Genomic DNA, 21,192 nt, shown 5'->3' on the forward strand with positions numbered 1-21,192 from the left:
GTCTGGCGCGGCCCCTGAGTGGCGCGCGGGGCGCCATGGAGCCCGGGCGCGGGCCGGGGGCTCTGCCGGGCACGGAGGTGGGCAACAGGGCTGGCGGCAGAGCGATGCCGGGGGAGCGCAGCGCCTGGCATGGGGCTGGCTGGGGGGCGGGACTGGGGCTGGGGAGTCAGGCTCGGGGGCTGGCCCCGGGGCTGCACCGGGGGCTGGCAGAGGGGCTGGGGAGTCAGGCTCGGCGACTGGCTCCGGGGCTGCACCGGGGGCTGGCAGAGGGGCTGGCGGGGGGGTCAGGCTCGAGGGCTGGCAGAGGTAACGAGAGGCATGCAGAGCTGTGTTAGCACACTTCACATTGAATGTGTTTTCTATGCCAGGAGGCGGCTGGTGCAGCTCAGGGGAAGGGCAGGGTTAATTTCCCATTTCCTTACACCCCTTACTCCATCCAAGAGGATTTCATGGCCAAACTGTATGATGTTCTGGAGGCTGGCAAAGTCGGGATCTTTGAGAGTCCTACAGGGACGGTAAGCGAGAGCTGCGTGTGGCTGAGCTTGTCCTGCATTTGGATATTGAAGAGACTGCAGTTAACAGTACCCCCACTGCAAGTTGCTTCAGTAGCCCTTTCAATCCTGTTTGGATCCAGAATTATTGAGTTGTCAGGGAGCCTAGAGCTGTTGACAGCCACCTTTGGCTTATAATTGTCATGGAGAAAAGGTACAAACAAAAATATGGGAAACATGCTGGCAATAAAAAGATTCTGCCTGGACAAACTACATCTAGGCCGGGGAATAACAACACTAGTCAGTCAATGGCCTGGAGAAACCTGGAAAGCAGTAATTCTGAAATAGGTCATAGGGTAGGTAGCAGCCTTCAAAAGTTGTACTAGTAATATGATATACTGTAGTATCTTAAAAGTGCCAGTGGAAATTTGAGTTGTATATTAAAAAGAATAAATCACACTGTATGGAAGCAATAGCCCCTGTCTGTACACTATATGATTGTGTTGTTCTCATTATTGCAAATACTACTGAGCCACATCTCTGGGGCTTGTTGTCTAGCAGTGGGCTAGTGCCTCTTCCTTATGGAAATCCTTCTTGTGAAACTTGTATTAATACATCTAGTTTTGAATCAATGTGTTTCCTCTTGAGGGTTTTCTGTGATTATTTTTTTAATTGATTTTTCTTGAGGAAACAGACGAAAAGTACAAAAAAGATAAATGACTTGCAGCTTGTATATGTACATGCTTGAATACCATGTGCTTCATAGGATATCCAGTAGAATTTATGTAATTACACAATTTTACAGTTTGTCAAAAAGTCAGACCAGACAATACAAGACCAGACAATACAAAACCAGGCAACACTATATAGACATAACATGTTAGGATGGAGGTAACAATAATAAAATAGAAGAAGAAATACATGAATAGGGAGAGGAGGGAAGGAGGTAATGGGGGGGAGGGAAAGAGAGGAGGAGTTAAATGGAATGGAGGTCTGGCATTCTTTGAGTCATCTCAGCATTTTTTTTTATCCAAACATATCTAGAAACAGGGTCCAGATTTCTTCAGATTCATATAATTGCTCTCTATGGTGATAAGATATTCTTTTTTTGGCTGCTAACTCAGACAGGTCTGAGTACCACTGCTCTATTGTAGACATAAGTGTACTCCTCCATTTTTGTAAAATCACGCACTTGGTGATCATTGCAGTCCTGAAGAACCAAAAACTTTGTGGCGGAGTTAACACAGCTTAGCATATAAATAACGTGGGATATACTTTTTGGTTGAGGTTTTGCTGCTGAAGCTGAGCACTGTTTTCACTCGTGTCCACCTCTTTCCACAGCTGCCTGACTGTTGCACTGTCCCATAGCATATGCCTTAGGGTTCCTATTTCTTATTACAACACCAGCAAACATCAGAGGCTAAAGTCTTTATCTTGTGCAACCTCTATGGCAGGGGTAGACAACCTATGGCACGCATGCCAAAGGCAGCACGCAAGCTGATTTTCAGTGGCACTCACACTGCCCAGGTCCTGGCCACCGGTCCGGCGGGCTCTGCATTTTAATTTAATTTTAAATGAAACTTCTTAAACATTTAAAAAACCTTATTTACTTTACATACAACAATAGTTTAGTTATATATTATAGACGTATAGAAAGAGACCTTCTAAAAACATTAAAATGTATTACTGGCACCCGAAACCTTAAATTGGAGTGAATAAATGAAGACTCAGCACACCACTTCTGAAAAGTTGCTGACCCCTGCTCTATGGCATCCAGTACATTTTGAATAAAATCTTTTGTTGTTTCAAGCATAACCTGAGTTCCACAGAGGCATTTTTAACATAACAAAATATGTTTTGCCATTGGGATTATTTTAAGGAATGTGATAACTCCCATTTCCACCATATGTTTTTGGATATTTTTGTTCTTTTTTTAATTGCAGGGAAAATCCTTGAGTCTTATCTGTGGAGCACTCTCTTGGCTCAGAGATTTTGAAGAAAAAAAGAAGCAGGAGGAGGCCTGCCTCCTTGCAGATGAACACAATGGACAAGACAAGCAACAACAGCCTACATCATGCAGCAGGGAGGCCTCAAACTGTCAGGGCTCAGCAGGGGAGCTAGATTGGATCACTGAGTTTATGCAGAAAAAAGAAGAGCAGGCCATGGTGGACAGATTAAAGGTCGGGAAATGCTCCTTTATAGTCAGGATCAGTAGCAATCTGTAAGGAACACAATGGATGGCATAGTGGGAACAGGGAACTTTGTAAAGTCAAATGTTCTGATCTGCTAAGCACTTGTAGCTGACCATATGTAAATGATACTTTTACTCTTGTGTCTAAGGACTGTAGCAAGTGTCCCAATTATACTAATAATCATTAGAATGTTAGGCAGGACATGCAGCTATTTACATGTTCATAACTTTCAGCTGTATTTCTGGAGAACATCCTCTCAATGAGCTGGGACAATGGCAGCTGAGAGGGACATTCAGCTCCAGTGGTTTAAACCATTAGCTGGATGTTTCTGGTGTGACTATCTGCAATGAAACAAGATTGGCACATAGTGGCCATAAACTGGTCTCAAAGGTAATCCCATATTAAAAATGGGAGGATTCCCAAACCCTCTCTGCACCAATGTCTGGTTGTGTCACTAGATGACAGAGATTAATGGTCACATGGCTCTTCACAGCCAGAAAGATCAGAAACTGTTCATGTGTGAGAGAGAACAAAAGCATAGGGTCTAGAGCAGTGGTTCTCAACCCCTTTATCATTGTGAGCTGCATATGAAGCTCTCTAAGTGTTATTTGGGCTGCATCCACACAATATATATACTACCTGTATGGCCCTGAGGATGTCACATGGGCCGCAGTTGTGTGCTGATTGGCCGCAAGTGGCCTGCGAGTTGAGAACTACTGGTCTAGAAAAACATCTAAATCAGCAGATGCCCCTCAAATCATCAGAATTCCCTGATTCTGGAGGTGCCTTAGCCATCTGTTATATGGCTAGCTGCTGACTGCTGGCAGTTGGAGGTATAAACAGGGCCGGCCTTTAGGGTGGGCAGCCGGGGCGGTTGCGCAGGGCGGCCCACCAAATTGGGTGCCGTGTGCTGGCCCAGCGCTTCACTTGCGCACTGCGACCAAGCAGCTGTGGTGTTGCTTCCTTTCCCTCCCCTGGCCTAGCATCCCCCCCACCTGCTCCTCTCGCCCGCAGGCCCACGGCTGCCTTCTCCCTCCCCACTCCCTTCCTCTCCCCCCACCCCCGCCCACTTGCTCCTCTCAGCCAGCTGGCCGCCAGCTGAGGACTCCAGCCAGTGACGGGGGGCTGAGAGGAGCCCTCAGCTGCTGTGGCCCCACCTCCTCCTCCCAGAGGCTCGTACCACTTGGTGGAGCAAGGGGTGGGGAGTGGGGAGGCTCAGCGGCAGGCCTGGGGGGTTTCTAGCTGCCGCAGACAGCTGGGCTCTCCTGTGGCGCGACCCCCGCCTCCCTGGGCTCTCAGGCCCCTGCCAGGCCTGGAGAAGCGCTGGTGGGAGGGTGCTGCACATGCAGCTCCCCCCGTGTACCCGCCTCGGCCCTGCCATTATTCAAATGCGGAGGCCAGGGAGTGTGGGGGTCCCGGACCATGCTGGGCAGGAGGTGGCACCGGCACCCAGCGGACAGACACCCCGACCAGTGGGTGCTCCTTGCTCCAGGTAAGCCCCCTCGGCATGAGCCCCGCAAAGCACCTGGAGTCCTTCACCCCATCCTCCCACCAGTGCCCCTGGAGGAGACACAGTGCCCCCTGCCAGCACCCCTGGGGGAAACTGGACCTTCCCCAGTTCCCCCTATCCCATCCCCCCACCAGCACCCTGGTCTAGGGAGGGATGTGGGTCAGGGCCAGTTTGGTGTGGGAGGGATGTGGGTCGGGTCCGATTTGGAGGGTTGGCCTGGTCTTGTGGGGGGCACAGCTGGTCTTGATCCTAGTCTCTGTGCCTCTCTGCCTGGGGGGGAAGGACTAACAAGACTATTATGAATAATGGTACTGTAAATAAAATGTATTAAAGTTCTTCATATTTTTTATTTTTAAAATGTTTTAAACAGTTTTTAAATTCACCCCAATTTCATACAAAAATTTAATTCGAGCCCTGGTAGCTCATATGAGAAATGTGAAGGATGAGATAGTCTGATGGTTCACTTTTAGTGGGAGCAGCGCGTGTCTGGTGTTTTGGCCAGTTTTGGCTTTTGTTAGCTGTTTTGACACACGCACACGCACACACACACACACACACGCACGCACGCTTCCTGCATCCAGGTCACTTTCCCCACATGTGCTGTGCTGTTCGGCATCAGGAGCTGTTGCTCCCATGCCATGTCCTTATGCAGACCAGGTGGGGAAAGTGACCTGGATGCAGGGAGCTCTGATTTTGCTCCTCGCTCCCCCCCCCCCCCCCCCACACACAGCCCCTTAGGGGTGTGCGGGGCAGAGCAGCAGCAGTTCTGGGGGAGCGAGCAGCAATGCCAGCTGCTTCGTGCATCAAGGTCAGTTTCCCCATGTGGGCGCAGGAGGGGGATGCAGGGGTTAGGAGTGAAGAGGGTGCAGGGATTAGGGGCGCAGGAGGGGGAGCAGGATGATGGGAGGTTGGGGAGCCTAGAGGGGAATGCTGTTTGGGTTCTAAGCCTAAATTAGTAAATTGACCTATATACACCTTTCATTTCAGGAAGAGCAAATCAGGAGGAAGAAACGAGAGGATCGTCTTGAGAAAATTCGCCATAATGTGCAACTCAAATATGCATCAAAAAGAAAGGTGAGTTATCCCAGAGAGCAGAGGAGTTTCTGTACTAGAGGTTCAGGTCCTGCTATCGCTTGTTCATACATGTGCCTTTACTCTCATGAATATTCTTGTTGAAGTCATTGGGACTACTTGTGTACGTAAGCGTTTGCAAGATTGGGGCGTTAAAGTCTTGGATTGTGGGTCACAAGTTTCTGTCTGTGTTTGTTTTGGAAGCTCTCAAGATCTGGGTGTGAAATGTGATTTTGATATGGAATATTTCCTGTGATTGCATTTGTATGCCTGGAGCGGAAGAAGGTGTACTTTGGTGGACTATATTCCCTTCTGTTGTCATCCTGTATGTCTACTTCTAGTGTTTTCAAAAAGCTTTGTTATTTGGTTGCTTTGAAAATTCACTAAAAATAGTACAAATGTGTTGGATTATTATTTTTTTAAATAGTCTCTAGATTTGGGTTCAACTTCAGCTCCTGATTGTGGCAGCAAAAAAACAGCTCCATGAAATTAATCTGAGGGTTTTTTATTTTATTTATTTAGTTAGGTTCCCCTTTGGGGAACAATTACATCTATTGTTGTGCTTCACACAGTGATATGTTAATGTGTTTTGGAAATGGCTATGCTTTCTGAATAAAGACAGTAGATTTTATTTTTGCTCACTAAGAAGAGGGCTGGCGGGGGGCTGGTCTTAGCTCTCCCAGTTCTGAGCATCTAATTATGCATCTGGTTATGCTGTGGGCCAAAGTTTCAGAGACACCTGCTGAAATTTGCGTACGCTCATTCTGTGTGCCTGAGCAGGTAATTCTGTGTTCAGTTACCTATTAGGAAAATATGCTATTATATAAATTGTTGCCGTGCCTTCACCTGGAATACGTATTCCGTTCTGGTCACACCATCTCAAAGGATACAGCTGAACTAAAAAGAGTGCAGAGACAAAAAATAATTGGGTATAATGAAAAATTTCCATGTAAGGAGGGACTGAAAAAAATGGAACTGCTTAGTTTAGAGAAGAGACAAATAACAATAAGGTGGAGTTATACAAAATAATGAATAATCTAGAGAAGGTGGATCAGGTGCTGTGTTTTCCCTTTTTCATGACACAAGAACCAAGGGGGCATTCAATGACATGGAAAGGTGATTAATTTAAAACGGATAAAAGCCCTTTTTTTACAGAGCACAAAATTGAACCATGGAACTTACTTCCATAAGATATTATTGATGATGATTTTAATAGAATCCATAAAAGGGACTAGATACTTCTAGGAATAAGAACATCACAATGTTTTTTTGTTTTGTTTTTTAAGCTGTAAGGGATATAAGGATATGGGATATGCTTCAGGACATAAATCAACCACTAGCAGCTTGGAGCTAGGAGAAAATTCGTTTATGGACAGTTTATGATCTACTACATGCTTTTTTGCACACTTGTACAGTACACTGTCTTGTACTGGCCCCTGTCAGATAGGATGATGGACTGGATGGACCACTGGTATGAGCTGGTATGTCGGTTACTTATGGGCAGTTCTACACATAAGTACTTGTTTTTGCACATCTGTTCACTGCACAAGCACATCTGTATTGTCTTTCTTGTACTGACTGCATCCTGTGGTGCTGAGCAGTTCCAGAGACCATTGGTCCTGTACCTCTCTGTTCTACTGGGGATGTGGATGAATCCTGTTCCCTCCATTCTGTAGGAGATGGTGCTGCCCTCTGAACTGTCTGTTGTACGGAGTGGTGCTCTCTGTCTTTGAGTGAATGATAGTCCTTTGTGTTAATTTCAGAGGCTTGAAGATGATGAGACACAGCGGCTGCTCCAGCTCAGTAAGGAGATCTTGTCGACGGAGTTAGGGTCAGATGCTCTAGAGCAGCTGGATCACGAGGAGGAGGAGCTGATCCTTGCCGAGTATGAGAGTGATGAGGAGAAGAAAGTGGGACTGGGGTAAGGGTTGGGAGTGGGTGATTCCTTGCCAGGGACTTGCTGCTTGTATCGCGTTCAGATAGTGATAATGATGTGGGGGGGGTTCTGCTTTGCTGGTTCCTGGGGTTCTTTTGTGGAAACTCAGGCATCCTTCTTTTAGATCTAAATGTATCTCTGTCACATAAATCTGGAGTTTCTCCCCTATTTGGTCCTTGGAAGGCAGATTCTGTATTTCCATGTAATTACATGAACCCCGAAGGCTTTTGTTCAGCTGGATCAGCTTCATGCTGACAGCACTGTGGCCTGTAACTCCGATCTGAAGAAGTGCATCTTATCCGGAATGCGCAGAGCCATTTACTTCATCCAGGCCTGTTTCACCACATAAACCCTCTGAGTGCTGGGTAAATGACTTGAGTTCAAATTCCTTACATCAGAGAAGCAAAATACTCCTCAGGGTGTCAGTAAAAGATGTTAATCCTGCAGATTAGTACTGACAGCTTTTGAGAATCTAGCATTTAAAAAGAAGACATGAACATCTTGAAGGACACTGAACCTCTGCATAAAAACCACACGCAGTCTGTCTCTCTCTCTCTCTCTCTCATATAAACACAGTTGTTCTTTTGGCATCTGGATTTCAGCTTAAACCATGTGTTACCAGGGAAAAACAAAACACACTTAAAATTTGGATTTACCAGCAAGTATAATAAATACTTGTATAGCACTTTCCATCCGAATAAATCCAAAGCACTTATTAAACTACATGTAAATGGAATTGCTTTACCCAGCACTAAAATGCAGTCACTTCTGGGGTAACCAGGCACGCACCTGGAGCGTATGTTGTTATGCAGTAGTATGGGGAGTAGATGATTTTAGTCAAGGACACTAGGGCAAATACCTACTTGCCCCAAAATACCTTTGATTCTTTACTGAACGCAGAGAGCAGATAGTACCTCAGTTTCATCCTAAAGGTTCAAACACACGGCAAACTGCATCAAATTCTGTTTAAAACTTAATGCCTGCACCACTCAGCCATGCACTCTGGTTTATTTTAACACCTTTTGGAGACTCTCGTGTATTAGATTTTTGGCTCGCCTGACCTCTGTCTCTGCTTTGTGTGCATACGGATGTGTTTGAGGTTTCATTTTAAATAGCGTAGCAAGGAATATTGTGGAACTGATTAGCGGGGGCTCATGAGCTAATAAATGCTCATAAACTCTGTAAAGTGCCTAATAAAGAGAATGCCAAAGAATGCTCAGGTTTGTGCTGGATACTGGAGTCATAATTGCTAAAAAGTGTATGTTTGACCCCTGATTGCTGTTCATCAGACTTACAGGCCACTTCTAGAAATCTGACTTTAACACAGCTAACGGTTCAGGAGACTGAGGTTTTTCCTGAGCTGATGCTGCCATCTCACTTGAAGTCACTTTCTCATGGGTGAGCACTGTATATGAGACAAATCTTTTGGAGAGCTGCTGAAATAAAACACTTTTGTTTTCCCCACCCCCACAGGTTGGATGAAGATGATGATGATGATGATGATTTGGAGGAGGAGCATGTGACCAAGGTAAGATGTGGAGGGGCCTCTAACACTTCCCCTTTACAATGTGTGTAAAAGAAGAATTAAAGTTTCCTTAGATCTACAGTGTGATATGGGACAGCGGGATCTAAGAACCGGGTATCTGGATTACTCCTCAACCTGTCAAAAGCAGCTTTGTGGATGCCATTGCCCGGCTAAGGGGATCTCCGCCACCATCGCCTTTTGAATTATACTGGCTGTTTAGGCAGCTTACTCTGCTGAGATCACTAAGATTTTTTCCCTGAAGTCACTGTAAACGCACACTACTGGAAATGGCCATTTATTACTTTTAAGAGCCACGGCATGCTTGCCACTTGGTTCTCTAGTGCCTGGACTGGTGGAGCATGCTGCTGTGTCCCCTGGAGAGTCTCTCTGAAACTTGGGAGAAATGGCAAGAGTCTCTTAAAATTTATCTTAGTAGGTTTTTTTCCCTCTGCTTTACTCCTGTTAGTAAGAGACAATGTGCTGGCCCCTGACGAGGTTCAGCCGTTGAAAGGCACACCTGATACGCAAGGCAGGAAATGCTTTATTAAATGTCCCAGCGCTTTGTGGGGGCTACTTGAAATCCAGTCGCACATTGACTCCTTGGTTAGATTGGGAGACACAGATGTCCCCTTTCACTGCTAGGCTGTATTGGAGGTAACTTGCTAACAGTGTGCCAGCTGTCAGGTTTGGTCCTCAAAGGTGGGATGCTAGTTCCAGAGGCTGACCCCTCCTACTGAGTCACGCAGTGCCTGATTTCTCTCAGGATATTTGACAGCCAAAAGATGGTCCTGTGTGCGGTCATGGGGTCTTCAAGCGTCCCATGAGTCTGTCTCAAAGTCCCTCCTGTCCAGGTTTTGAGGGTCTTTCCCATCCAGATTCTCTCATAGCAGGGTAGGCAGACAGCCCTCCTTGAGTTCCTCCAATCTTTCTTTTTCATCACAGATTTACTACTGCAGCCGCACACACTCCCAGCTGGCTCAGTTTGTGCATGAAGTTCAGAAGAGCCCTTTTGGTGAGGAGATACGGCTGGTGTCACTGGGGTCCAGGCAGGTATGCAGCACTCTGAGGTGATTCCCCGGGGAACTGAAATGCTGTCTTACAAATACAACAGTCCTTCTTGAAATCCCGGGAGATGTGTGTGGGTATGACAGCTATGTCACTAGTAAACACCTAGTAAAAATATTTGAGACTCACTTCCTCAGGTGCCCAGATTTTGCTCCTCTGAAAGTGACATTAGCGATGCGTGGGCTTAGCTTAGGTTGCCAAAATCAGAGCGAATACTAGCTACCCTAATCTTTTTAATTTGGCATTGTGGTGGTGCCTTATGCCCCACCATGAGGTTGGTGTGACAACCTGCTGAGGTTCCCAGGACTGTGAGCCACTGTGTTACCCCTCTGAGCCTCAGCAAGTGAAAGCTTTGCTGCTGCTAAGCAGTGTGTCAGCTCCCTGACATGCCAGCTCGTCTGCCTTGCCAGCAAACTCTTCGGGACTCTGGCAGCCCAAACCTTGCCTAGCAGGTAACACTCCATGAACTCCAATTCCCGAGTTCTGCAGAGACATCCTACAAAATCTTATCGAGTTTGCCGCTCCTTTAAAAGTACACAGCATCTTACTAACCTAACTGGGGTTGACAAACCCCCCTCCTCAGTGAAAAGCACTGAGTTGGTTTATGATAAAAGTAAAACAAGTTTATTAACTTGTGGCATAGGTTTAAGTGATACCAAGTATAAGGAATAGGGATAGAAATGGTTACCAACAAATAAATGCTTCTAGGACTCAAACTTAATTTCAGCAAGTTACAATCTTTGCCTATGCAGGTTTCTCACCTATACTCCGTTCCCAGAGACTTCAACCCCCTTGGCTGAAGGATCCACTATTCTGTGACTTCAAGAGCTCTATCCCTGTTAGTCCCCCAAGTGAGGGATGCCAGAATGGCTTTTTTCCTCTCTGCTTATATCCTCAAAGTTTTGTCTTTGTATTCAAAGTTGGGAAGCCCTTCTTGGAGCCCATCACCCAGGGAGTTGATGCCATGTTAATGTTTGCGGTCTCCCCCCCCCACCCCCCTCGAGTGACTATCTTCTCGCTTACTAGTTTGATGGCTTTGTTTACCTTTTATGTAAATGTATTTTCACTGTCCCTCTTTGCTCAACTTAAGTTGGAGACTCATTAAAGCAGGAGGGACCACATTCCTTTGTCTGAGGTGGGGGTGACTTAAGCTTTATCTGCCAAACACATCTTCAAAACATATTTCCCAGCACATATGTATAACTTGTCATACATCACCTGTACATACACGACCCAATATTAACAACCAGTGTGTTACTAGTTCACTTATGATACTTTATATGATACTTTTTAGATACAGATTATGACAACAGTGTGTTAGGTGTAGTGAGTATGTCCAGTCAGACAAGAGTTGCTGACACAGTGTAATGAACCAACAGTGGGCCTCTGTGTCATACTTGGATCAAGTGCTGGAACCTGTAATCTCCAGGGGTGAACCTCTGTATTAAAAATTAGAGCACCCAGGGGCCACGTTTGGCCCATGGACTGTTCTTTGGCCACCCTTGTCATACGTTCAAGAACTTTGCTTTCCTCTTCTACTTTGGGGACATCACAAACACCTGAAGTGTTAGGAGAGCAGTTCCTTGCTTTGTTTGGTATTCCTGCAGGTTCTGACATAAATGGCAAAAGCACAGAACCGTGGATGCAGGCATAGATCATCTTTGGGGCACCTTTTTTTTTTTTTTTTTGGGTCTGCTTGCTGGTTTATAAACTTTATGGTGGCGTACAGGAGATTTGGTAGCTTGTTCCTGAGTAAGGCAAAGTATGCACACCTGGCAGCATCTCATATACTGTAGAACAGTGGTTCTCAACCAGGGGTCTGGGGGCTGCGAGCAGGTTTCAGGGGGTCCGCCAAAATAAACCAGGAAGTACGGCCGGTGTTAGACTCACTCGGATCTGCGGCTGGAGCCCGAGCTCCATTGTCCTGGGATGAAGCCGAAACTCGAGCAACTTAGCTTTGCGTGGCGTGGGGCCCGAGGCAGTTGCCCTGCTTGCTACCCCCTAATGCCAGCCCTGGCTTTTAATCTATTGGATATGCAGAAAGAGAGTTGTGGCAGAGGAGGGCCGTGGTGTTTTTATAGCATGTTGAGGGGTGCTCAGAAAGAAAAAGGTTGAGAACCCCTGCTGTAGAAGACCTTTCCATTTCTAGGGCTAGTCTTAGACTGACTGTTATAAAGGAAATTATACCTTACAAATGAAAGTGAGAGCACATAACAGCCTCTCTCATTCTGTTTCTCTCTAAGAACCTCTGTGTGAATGAGGAGGTGCGCCATCTGGGGACTGTCCAGCTGATCAATGACCGCTGTGTGGAAATGCAGAAGAACAAACATGGTATGAACACTTCCTAACTTGGACTACTGGGGAAGCAACTGCTACTGCAATCAGTGCGAACACTTTTCCAGTGCAATGCACTTTGGCTGCTGATACAGTAGCCTATGGGAGTACAAGGGGCTTTCTTCAAATGCTGCTGTTTCCCATATGGGAAGTGGCGCTTGTCTCTCTAATCCAGCTAGGCTGTGTCTTGGGGATGTTTGTTTCAAAGGGAGAGGGTATCATTTCCAGCTGGACTTTGGAGCTTTGTGAACAGACAAGTGGCGATCCAGAGTGATGCTTCAGTGAGTGGAAGGTTGTATTGTAGATATGGAAAAGAGTTGTCTAGAATAGGAGCTAGAAGTCAGGAGATCTTTTTCTTTTTTTCCCCTAAATCTATTCCCAGCTCTGCCACTGAGGACAATCCTTCCCTAAAGTACCATCCACCAAGATGCTCACTTTTCAGCTCCCTAGAGCAAGACTGACAAGAATTCCCTGAGCTCGTTGGCCTTTAACATCAGTGGTGGTAGGGTAGGTTGTGAGCCAGAGTTCCTGCTTCCTGTCCTGGGCCAGGACCGGAGCTTACCAGCTGCACTTGGAATGTTCCAGTTGGATTCTTCTTGACCACGATTGGTGATGGAGCTTGCTGCAGAAGCCACACCTTCAATACTAGCTTCTCCGGCTCTTCCCCTGCGTTACTCAAAGCCGTTGAGTGGCCTTTTAAAAATTCAGCTTCGCCTTCCCATCAGGTCCATTACTGACATATAATTTTCTCCATGAGGCTTTTGGTCATCCTCACTCACCCATTCCATCTTCCCTTGGAGTTTAGAGATTATCTTTATTGACATGCGACCATATTTTCAAAAGCAGCTAAGTGACCGAGGAGGCCACGTCCCACTGAAATTCAGTCGGACTCAGGCACTTTTGAAAGCATTGCCCTCAGCGATGCTTTTTGCACTTTGCTCTTCGTTTTGAAGCATATTTTTGATTCTGGAAATTTTCACCAGTTGTGTAATTGGAACTGACTTGAATGTTCCAAGTGCACTCAATATTCTGGTGATGGGCTTTGTACAGGCACGTGGATGGAATAGAATAGAATAGAAAAGCCAAGTGCTCAGTGTGTGGTAGCTTGTATTGCTCCCTGCTATGACTGCCCTTAAGAGCTAAAAAATACTTTTAAGAGCTTGGAGAGTTCTAGGGGGAGACTGTTGGGAGCTTAGACTCCAGGAGTGAGAATCCTGTGGGAATGATATCTTCAGAGAAGCAGAACTAGTCAGAGACACCCCTCCTCCCCCTACCTCACAAGGGTGTGGAGATCCTTCGAGACACTTGTGCTCATTGGGTACTTTGAATCTGTCACTGCAATCGGGAGGACGTTGAGTGGAAGGTCCTTGTGTTTGTAACTCCCTACTGCTACTAGAGGTGATCAGAATGATCCCAAGTACGAGCATTTTTACAGTCTGCTGTTGAAGCCACCTTGTGATAATATCAGAAGCTGCACAATGACGTGGGGGTGAGAAAAGAAGAAAAAATTCCAAGTGGCTAAATCTCATGATAGTAAGAGCAGGATCCACTGGGGACAATACTATGTGCAAGTCTTAATTCTCTATTCAGTGTCTCGATAGTACGGCACTGGGCACTATATATGCAATAGGTAGGTAGTGGATGGTCAGGTGTGTTGCAAAATCTACTTTGAGATCCATGGATGAAAGGTGCTATAAAGATGCAAAGTAATTGTTCTGACTCTTGTGAATGTTGCTTATACTCACAGTTCCTTTCTGCCTCCTGTCCTCAGGGAAGAAGAGTGAGGGAGAGGAATCAGAGGGGAAGAAAAGGCGTGTGAGCCGGGCTGTGTGTCCATTTTACTCCTATGAACAAATGCAGTTTCTCCGGGACGAAGTTCTAGTCAAGGTGAAAGATATTGAGCAGCTGGTGGCCTTGGGCAAGGAGACTAAAGCCTGTCCGTATTATGGGAGTCGCTATGCCATTCCTGCTGCCCAGGTGAGAGGCTAGGGCTGTTGGTGAGGAATAGCTCCCTGCCACCAGAAAATAAACTGACTCGCCTGTTCTCTGTAATGCTGTATTCCTCAGGTTTCCTGCTGACCATGTCAACCAAGAACTGGAAAGTTGAGTGTTTTCTACACATCAGCAAAATTAAAGCTGATTGGAAATTCCATTTTGCAGGAAATTCCAATATTTCAACTTTGGTTTCAGTCCCATTTTGGGATGAAAAGTCAAAATATTGAAACTTGTCTTGGAATGAAAAGTTCTGAAAGATTTGGAAATATCTAAATGTTTTTGTTTCACTGTTTGTGATTGGAATGAATTGTTTCAATGTTCCTGAATTGAAATATTTTGTTTGTTGACCAAAAATGAAACGTTTCTGGTTGTTTCCGCATTATTCTCTGGCTGCCTGGGTTGCCATGGAGCCTCATGGTAGTTCAGATGCCTCAGACTCACATTTCCCAGCATGAGTCAGGACTATGTCTTCCATGTTGCACCTCGTTCCTGGGAAACCCAGGATGCACATGGCAGCTTGGCTAGGCGAGAATGTGGTGTGCCATGGGAGATGTAGTCTGGCGGGGGAGCCCAGCCCACGTGGAAAAGGGAGGCATGAGGCACACGATGGTGACTCAAGCTGATGTTGGGATGAATGTTCAATTGACTCGCAATGAAACATTTTGTTTGCATTTTCCTGAAGGAAAATTGAAAAATTTCAGCAAAACTGACCCATTCCCATGGAAATGCAGAAACCAAATTTCCTACCAGCTCTAACCAAAAGGTAGAGCTAAATATAGCCCTTTGGAGGAGTGGGAGAGGAGGAGAGTGGTTAGAGCGAAGGGTTGGGGATCAATGCTGCTATTTCATTGTGATGTAGTACAATTCATTTAATCTCTATGTGCCCAGTTTACTCTGTTATAATACCCAGCTCCCTTACCAGGGACATTGTGAGGCTTACTTAACGCTTCTAAGGCATTTTGAGATACTTGGATGAAAGGTGGCTTATAAGTGCAAAGTGGTATTTGTAATGGTACTCTGGTGCCAGCCTTGACACGCAAAGACAATCCGAGCCATTTCCATTGCTCTCTGTGTGTTTCTGTGAGAAGAATTTCTCTGTGACCATCTAATAACATGAGAATTTGTGACAGGCATTCATCTGCAGGTTCCTTGCTAAAATAGTGTTTTTAATGTAAATACTTCGGGGGAAACACACATCCAGTGGCTAGAGCCTGGGACAGGCAGTTGGAAGACCCGGCTTCTCTTACCAGCTCAGCTGTTCACTTGCTGTATGATCTTGAACAAGTCCCCTAGCCTCTTTCTACCTCTGTTTCCTATCCATAACAAAAGGGAGTAATATTACTTACCTGCCTTTGGAAAGCCCTTTGTAAACGCCCACTATTCATACTATTGAAATAGTCAGGTCATTTAAGGCTTGGGTTTCTCCCGCAGCTGGTGGTGTTGCCTTATCAGATGCTCCTGCATGAATCTACCAGATGTGCTTCTGGGATCAAACTGAAGGATCAGGTGGTGATTATTGATGAGGCCCACAATCTGATAGACACTATAACCTGCATCTATAGCGCCGAAGTCCGTGGCGCTCAGGTGAGTCAGGGACTGGAGGTCACTGCTCTGTTAACCACTCTTGTGTTCTGTATCTAGTAGATTTGCCACCTGTAATGGAACCCAGCATTTATGGAGTTGTTAATACCAGCTCTGTTTCTGTTGTAGCTGTGCTGTGCCCACTCCCAGCTGCTGCAGTACATGGAACGATACAGGTGAGGATCCCAGAGAGGAACAGCCCCACAGCTGCAAGCAGAGGAGATGCCAGAGCTTATTTCTCTCTCATCTGCAGGGCCTTGTCCCGCTTTTCCCATGTGGAAGGCTATTTGTACTAATGCTCTGACAGATGAAAGGAGCGTGCTGGTTTACTAGCTCTGTTTAGAACCTTTGTAAGCCTGTTCCCAGGGTTGGTATTGAACAGCCAGGGTGACATTTTAGCATGTGTGGCTTTCTCGTTCTCTTAAATTCTTTCCCAGTTTCTCCCTCTACTTTCTACTTCGGCCGCCACATGCTGTGCCATAAGCTCCAGTTTTTAGTTTTTTCGCATCTCTCCCAGGCTTTGACCCTTCGTGTTCTAGCTGCCTTTGTGGCTGAAACAGAATGAATTCTGGTGACCTCCAAGGCAGAATTTGTGTACAGTGTATCAGCCCTATCCAAAGCTTGCATCAGGCTTACCAGCTCTACAGTGATTGTTGCATATAGGGCTAATAATTGTGTATTTGTCTAGCACCTAGCACAGTGGGGCCTAAATCCTGATTTGGGCTTTGGGCACTACTGCAATATAAATAAATTAACCCTAACCGGTGAGAGAGGAAAAAGTCAGTGCTAGAAACTGTTAAACACTTGGACTCTTGAAGTGACATCGCTGGGTAGTGCAGTGATTCTGGCACCTGTGAACACTTGGCCAGGGCTTTCTGGGGTTTGTCCCTTGCACACAAACCGGAAGAGTGAGTCCAAGAGAAAACTGTGTCTTAGTTCTCATCTCCTCACGATAAAGAAATGGAGTTGGGCCGATCAGCTTGATGGCTTGTGTTTGGGACTTAGGAAGCCGTGTGTTATAGTCCCTGTGGGCCATTCGTTCTGGTGTTTAATACCATCAACTATCTCATAGGAAACGTCTGAAGGCAAAAAACCTGATGTACATTAAACAGATTCTGTATTTGCTGGAGAGGTTTGTGTCCATACTAGGAGGTAAGAAAGCTTCCACTTCCATTGATGTTCCTAACGCTCTGAGCTGGCTGGTGCTTCCTCAGAGTGTAATTGCCTCCCCTCTCTCTCCCTGCGGCTTTTGCGAACTAGCTGTTTATATCCTAGCTCCGTCACCTGCTAACTTTATTTTTTCAACCTGTTCCGCAAACTGGGGATGTTGACTGTTGGATCCACCTGAAGCTTGCCTCCTCTTTCATTAAAAGGAGGCAGCAGGTCATGCTGTAGGTCACTGGGGAAAGATCTTTTTTTCCTGTATTCCCAACAATTTCTCAGATTTGACTTTGAGTGATAGGGAAATTAAGGGTGCCAAATTACTATAATGGCAGGCAGATACTACAGTGATGCGTGTGGCTTAAGAGCCTGAATAGAACAGAATTGCTGTACTAGTAAGCAGTGAGGCCCTTTGCCTTGGCAGACTCTTAACCATCAAGTGAATTTCTCTTTTGAATATTGCCTTTTATTCTGCTGTGATTCTAGACCCTCTGGAGCTAACCTGGCTCCTTGTTACTTCTCTACTTGTCCACTAGGCATCAGATGTGCCTCGAGGGGAACCGCTGCCTTCTGTAAAGAACTCTTCATTGTCACTAATAGGAAGATGCAATTTGACACACTCTTCTCCCTCTCCCTTTTCCCTCTTCTCTCAGGTGCTCCATCCTTTTTTCCTTACCTCCTTCCCACCCTGGCCCTCTCTTAAATACTTCCATCAGGAAATGCAGTTCAGGATTTAGGCTCCAGAAGTGTGAGATGGGAGGTGGGGATTAAATACTGGAAACAGAAAATGAAGTCAGGCACCAACTAACCTTGGTTTGTCTGCTGATGGCTTGAGGGAGAACTGTCCCCCTTCACTTGCCTATGTGCATTCCAGCTCCCTCGCACTGTGTCTACAAAGGTCACTTAGTGCTTGCGTGAGAAGGTGCTTTGCACTCCTTTAGTCTCTGCAGCATGATGAATACTGTGTTAGTGTTTCTATGCACCTACCCATCTGCTGCCTCCTGTACAAAAGTAACCTAGGCATTAGCTTGCAGGGATGCTACAGAACATTTGTCCTATGATGTGGAACTATCCTACAGAGGAAAGCAAAGAAATGAATAGTAAAAGGCAATGTTTTGACTGTAGAACCACTTTCCAACCAGACGGGTGCTGTCTTTGTGCTAGAGTTGCATTCCCCCTTAGCTCTTTTAAGTGTGTTGCTTAAGTTTTTAGACAAACCCAGTGTGAATCATGCTGTCTTGAACTGGTTTGATATTTTGCAGGAAACGTGAATCAAAATCCAAATGCTCAGAGCATTTCTCAAGCAGGTAAGATGTGCCTCTGAATGCCTCAGGTGCCTAGAGCAGCGTACAGCTCAACAGGCAGGAGAGATGGGGGGTGGTGGTGGGGTGAAGGTCTGTGGGCCCAGCAGGTAATACATGTTTCTCTTCTCTCAGGGACAGAACTAAAATCCATCAATGACTTCCTGTTTCAGAGTCAGATTGACAATATCAACCTCTTCAAGGTAGTGTGAGGATTGTCTTCTGCTAGGACACACAGGGGTAAAGTGACTTGGTGGGGGTCACGCAGGAAGCATGTAGCAGAACTGGGAATAAAACCCAGATGTCTTGACTTGGTCCTATGCTTTGTTCAGAACACTAGCCTACTTCCTGCCAGCTTCTCTCCATTGCCCCAGTTGGTCTTAGGCTACATCCTCACTACGGGGGGGGGGGGGGGGGGGAAGGGGGGGGTGTCGATTTAAGATATGCAAATTCAGCTACGCGAATAGCGTAGCTGAATTCAACGTATCCGAGCCGACTTACCCCGCTGTGAGGACGGCGGCAAATCGACCTCCGCGGCTCCCCCATCGACGGCACTTACTCCTACCTGCGCTGGTGGAGTACAAGCGTCCATTCAGGGATCGATTGTCGCGTCCCGACGAGACGGGATAATTCGATCCCCGAGAGATCGATTTCTACCTGCCGATTCAGGCGGGTAGTGAAGACGTAGCCTTTGAAGGTATTTTTTTACGTTGGCTATGGCAGCATGCTAAAGCTGTGTGCACCCAGGGAGTGTAGTCTCAAGCCATGGCAGCAACACACGAGTGGAGGTGGGCTGTCTGTGGGCGAAGCAGGGTTATTTATACGTGTGGGGCTTGTGATGCTCTCCTTAGGCTGCTCAGAACTAAGCCAGGGGGAGCTTTGCTGGGGTTTGGAATGTATCAGCTCCCTGCCACACCACTTCTGTCAGCCTCACCAGCAAGTGCCTTCAGAATCTGCCAGTCTTAACCTTGCTTTGCAGGTAACGTTCAGCATGCCCCAGTTCCCCAGATATGTCTCTGCAGTGTCCAGTCCCTCTTACTGGGCCCTCACAGAATTTATTAAGTCTGCTGTCTCTCCTGTTGGCTCACTGAGGACGCTCTTTCCCTTAGTACGCAGCATTGAGATGGTTCATTAATAAAAACAAGAATAAGTTTATTAATAAAGAACATAGACTTAAGGGTTACTAAGCAAGAGAAAAAGACTGCTGTGGTTACAAGCTAAATAAGTAAAAATATGTTTTCTAGCATCTAAAACTCAACAGTTTACAATCCTGGTCTCAGGCAATTTCTCACCTACAGTCCCCTGCATCTTCAATCCATGAGGTTGAAGGATCCACCTTTAACAGATTCCAAGAGTGCCAGCCTCTTCTCCCTTTAGTGATGGATAACTAAGGGTTCTCTACATTTCAAGGGCTTACTGGACTAAAGAAAGGGATTCTTCTGAAGTGTGTCCCTAGATAAAGTTCTTCTCCCCTGCTGTTTGTCTCTTCCTGATGACTTCCCATGCCCTGGTTGACTCCTATATAAATGTAACTTCCATTGTCTCTAGCCTTGGCTTACTCAATTTACCGGAGACCCAGGCAAACAGGAAAAACAACATTCCTTTGTCTTAGGCAAGCTTGTTTATCAAGTCTGCCCCCAAAAAGTATTTAGAAATGTATTTCCAGCGCACATACATAACTCTGTACAGACATCATGGAATAATGCAATTAATGACCTGCGTGTTACCAGTTTTTACGTGATACCGGTAACGGAGTCGCACTCACCTCTCCCAAGCGCCCCCTGCCCAAGTGTGTGTGCCTGCACTCTCTCTGTTTGAGGTGGGGTCTTCGGTGACTCAGCCCTCTGGCCGAGTCTCTCTCAGTCTGCATGTGAAATAAAAACCCCTTCCAGGAAACAGTCTGATGGGGGGGACCTATCCCAGTACCCTTGGTTGGCCTTTCTTTCCATGGACTCAGGCCCTTAATTAATCCAGCAGTCTTTAAAATGGCCTCAGCCCTGGTATTGAGCTGTACTCCCGCAGCTCCCTCCCTGGAGGCAATGTCCTCACCCTCTCTGGGCCTTTCGGGCCCCAGCTCTCCTGCTCGGCCACTAAGAGTTCAGTTCCTCTTCTGGGATGCATCAAGTCCAGACCATTTTCCCAGTGGCTGATGGGGGAGACCCAGGACTGTCCTCTACTCCAGGTCCCAGCCCAGGGACCCTAAAGATAGCAGCAGTCCGCCATGTCCCTTTAACTAAGCTGCATTGTTGCTAGGATTCCCTGGACCACTTCCCTGTGCCCCAGCACGTTCTTCACTCTTCCCTCAGGGCCTTGTCCTGGTTGAGTCCCAGCTGCCAGCCCGGAGCTCCTTCTCGCTCCCCCCAGTCTTTGCCAGCACTGCTCTGTCTGAGGTCCTGTAGCTCCCTCAGACAGCCAGGCACACTGTTCACGCTCCTCCAGCTCCAGGAAGAAACGGAACTGATCTCTGCTGCTCTGCATTGCAGCTCCTTTTATATGGGCCTGCTGAGGGCCTGGATTGGCTGTTCTCTGCAGACCTTCTGTGATTGGCTGTGTCCCACACCGCCACTCTAGGCAGCTTGGAGGACTCCACTGCCCTTTTCTGGGGTGCGGTGTGGCAGGGCCTCGAGGCCTCCAGCTGGGGGTGGGCGTAGGACCTAGTCCACCCCATCACAATACCTCACTGTTTGGCTAAATATTCTGACAACAGTGTGTTGGGTGTGCCTTTTGCTAGTTGGCATTAAGGAGTTCTTAGGTCACTGGGTTTGAAGAACACACTTATTCTGGAACCTAGCAAGTCATTTAGCTGCAATTGTAATAAAGTATAGCTCACGTTAGGCCATTAATATTACACTGCACTTCTCTCCCAGCATTGCTATTGGAGGAGAGATTGCGGGGGTGAGGAAGGGATAATAGTCCAGCAGGGAGGGCTGCAGGATGGGGGAAGGGGATTCTGAGTATTAACACGCGCTCTCTCTTCCTCCCACAGGTTCAGCGTTACTGTGAGAAAAGTTTGATCAGCAGAAAGGTATT

The 21,192-nt window shown here is 46.7% G+C and overlaps 1 protein-coding gene across 2 annotated transcripts in view; it reads left to right on the forward strand.

The window, feature by feature from the left end:
* DDX11 (DEAD/H-box helicase 11) overlaps nt 1-21,192 on the forward strand; it is a 32,725-nt gene continuing 11,533 nt past the window's right edge. For both annotated transcript variants that reach the window (XM_029912822.1, XM_026657526.2), the window contains exons 1-15: nt 1-77; nt 369-515; nt 2,435-2,671; nt 5,181-5,267; nt 7,028-7,185; nt 8,674-8,728; nt 9,668-9,775; nt 12,034-12,121; nt 13,896-14,101; nt 15,551-15,703; nt 15,830-15,876; nt 16,773-16,852; nt 18,124-18,168; nt 18,298-18,365; nt 21,149-21,187. In XM_029912822.1, coding sequence (XP_029768682.1) covers nt 36-77; nt 369-515; nt 2,435-2,671; nt 5,181-5,267; nt 7,028-7,185; nt 8,674-8,728; nt 9,668-9,775; nt 12,034-12,121; nt 13,896-14,101; nt 15,551-15,703; nt 15,830-15,876; nt 16,773-16,852; nt 18,124-18,168; nt 18,298-18,365; nt 21,149-21,187 — 1,560 coding nt within the window. In that variant the 5' untranslated portion in view covers nt 1-35. The remainder of the gene's footprint in view (nt 78-368; nt 516-2,434; nt 2,672-5,180; nt 5,268-7,027; nt 7,186-8,673; nt 8,729-9,667; nt 9,776-12,033; nt 12,122-13,895; nt 14,102-15,550; nt 15,704-15,829; nt 15,877-16,772; nt 16,853-18,123; nt 18,169-18,297; nt 18,366-21,148; nt 21,188-21,192) is intronic.

Source organism: Terrapene carolina, unplaced genomic scaffold (genome assembly GCF_002925995.2).
Source record: "Terrapene carolina triunguis isolate 2854851 unplaced genomic scaffold, T_m_triunguis-2.0 Scaffold247, whole genome shotgun sequence".
Taxonomy (NCBI): Eukaryota; Metazoa; Chordata; order Testudines; family Emydidae; genus Terrapene; species Terrapene triunguis.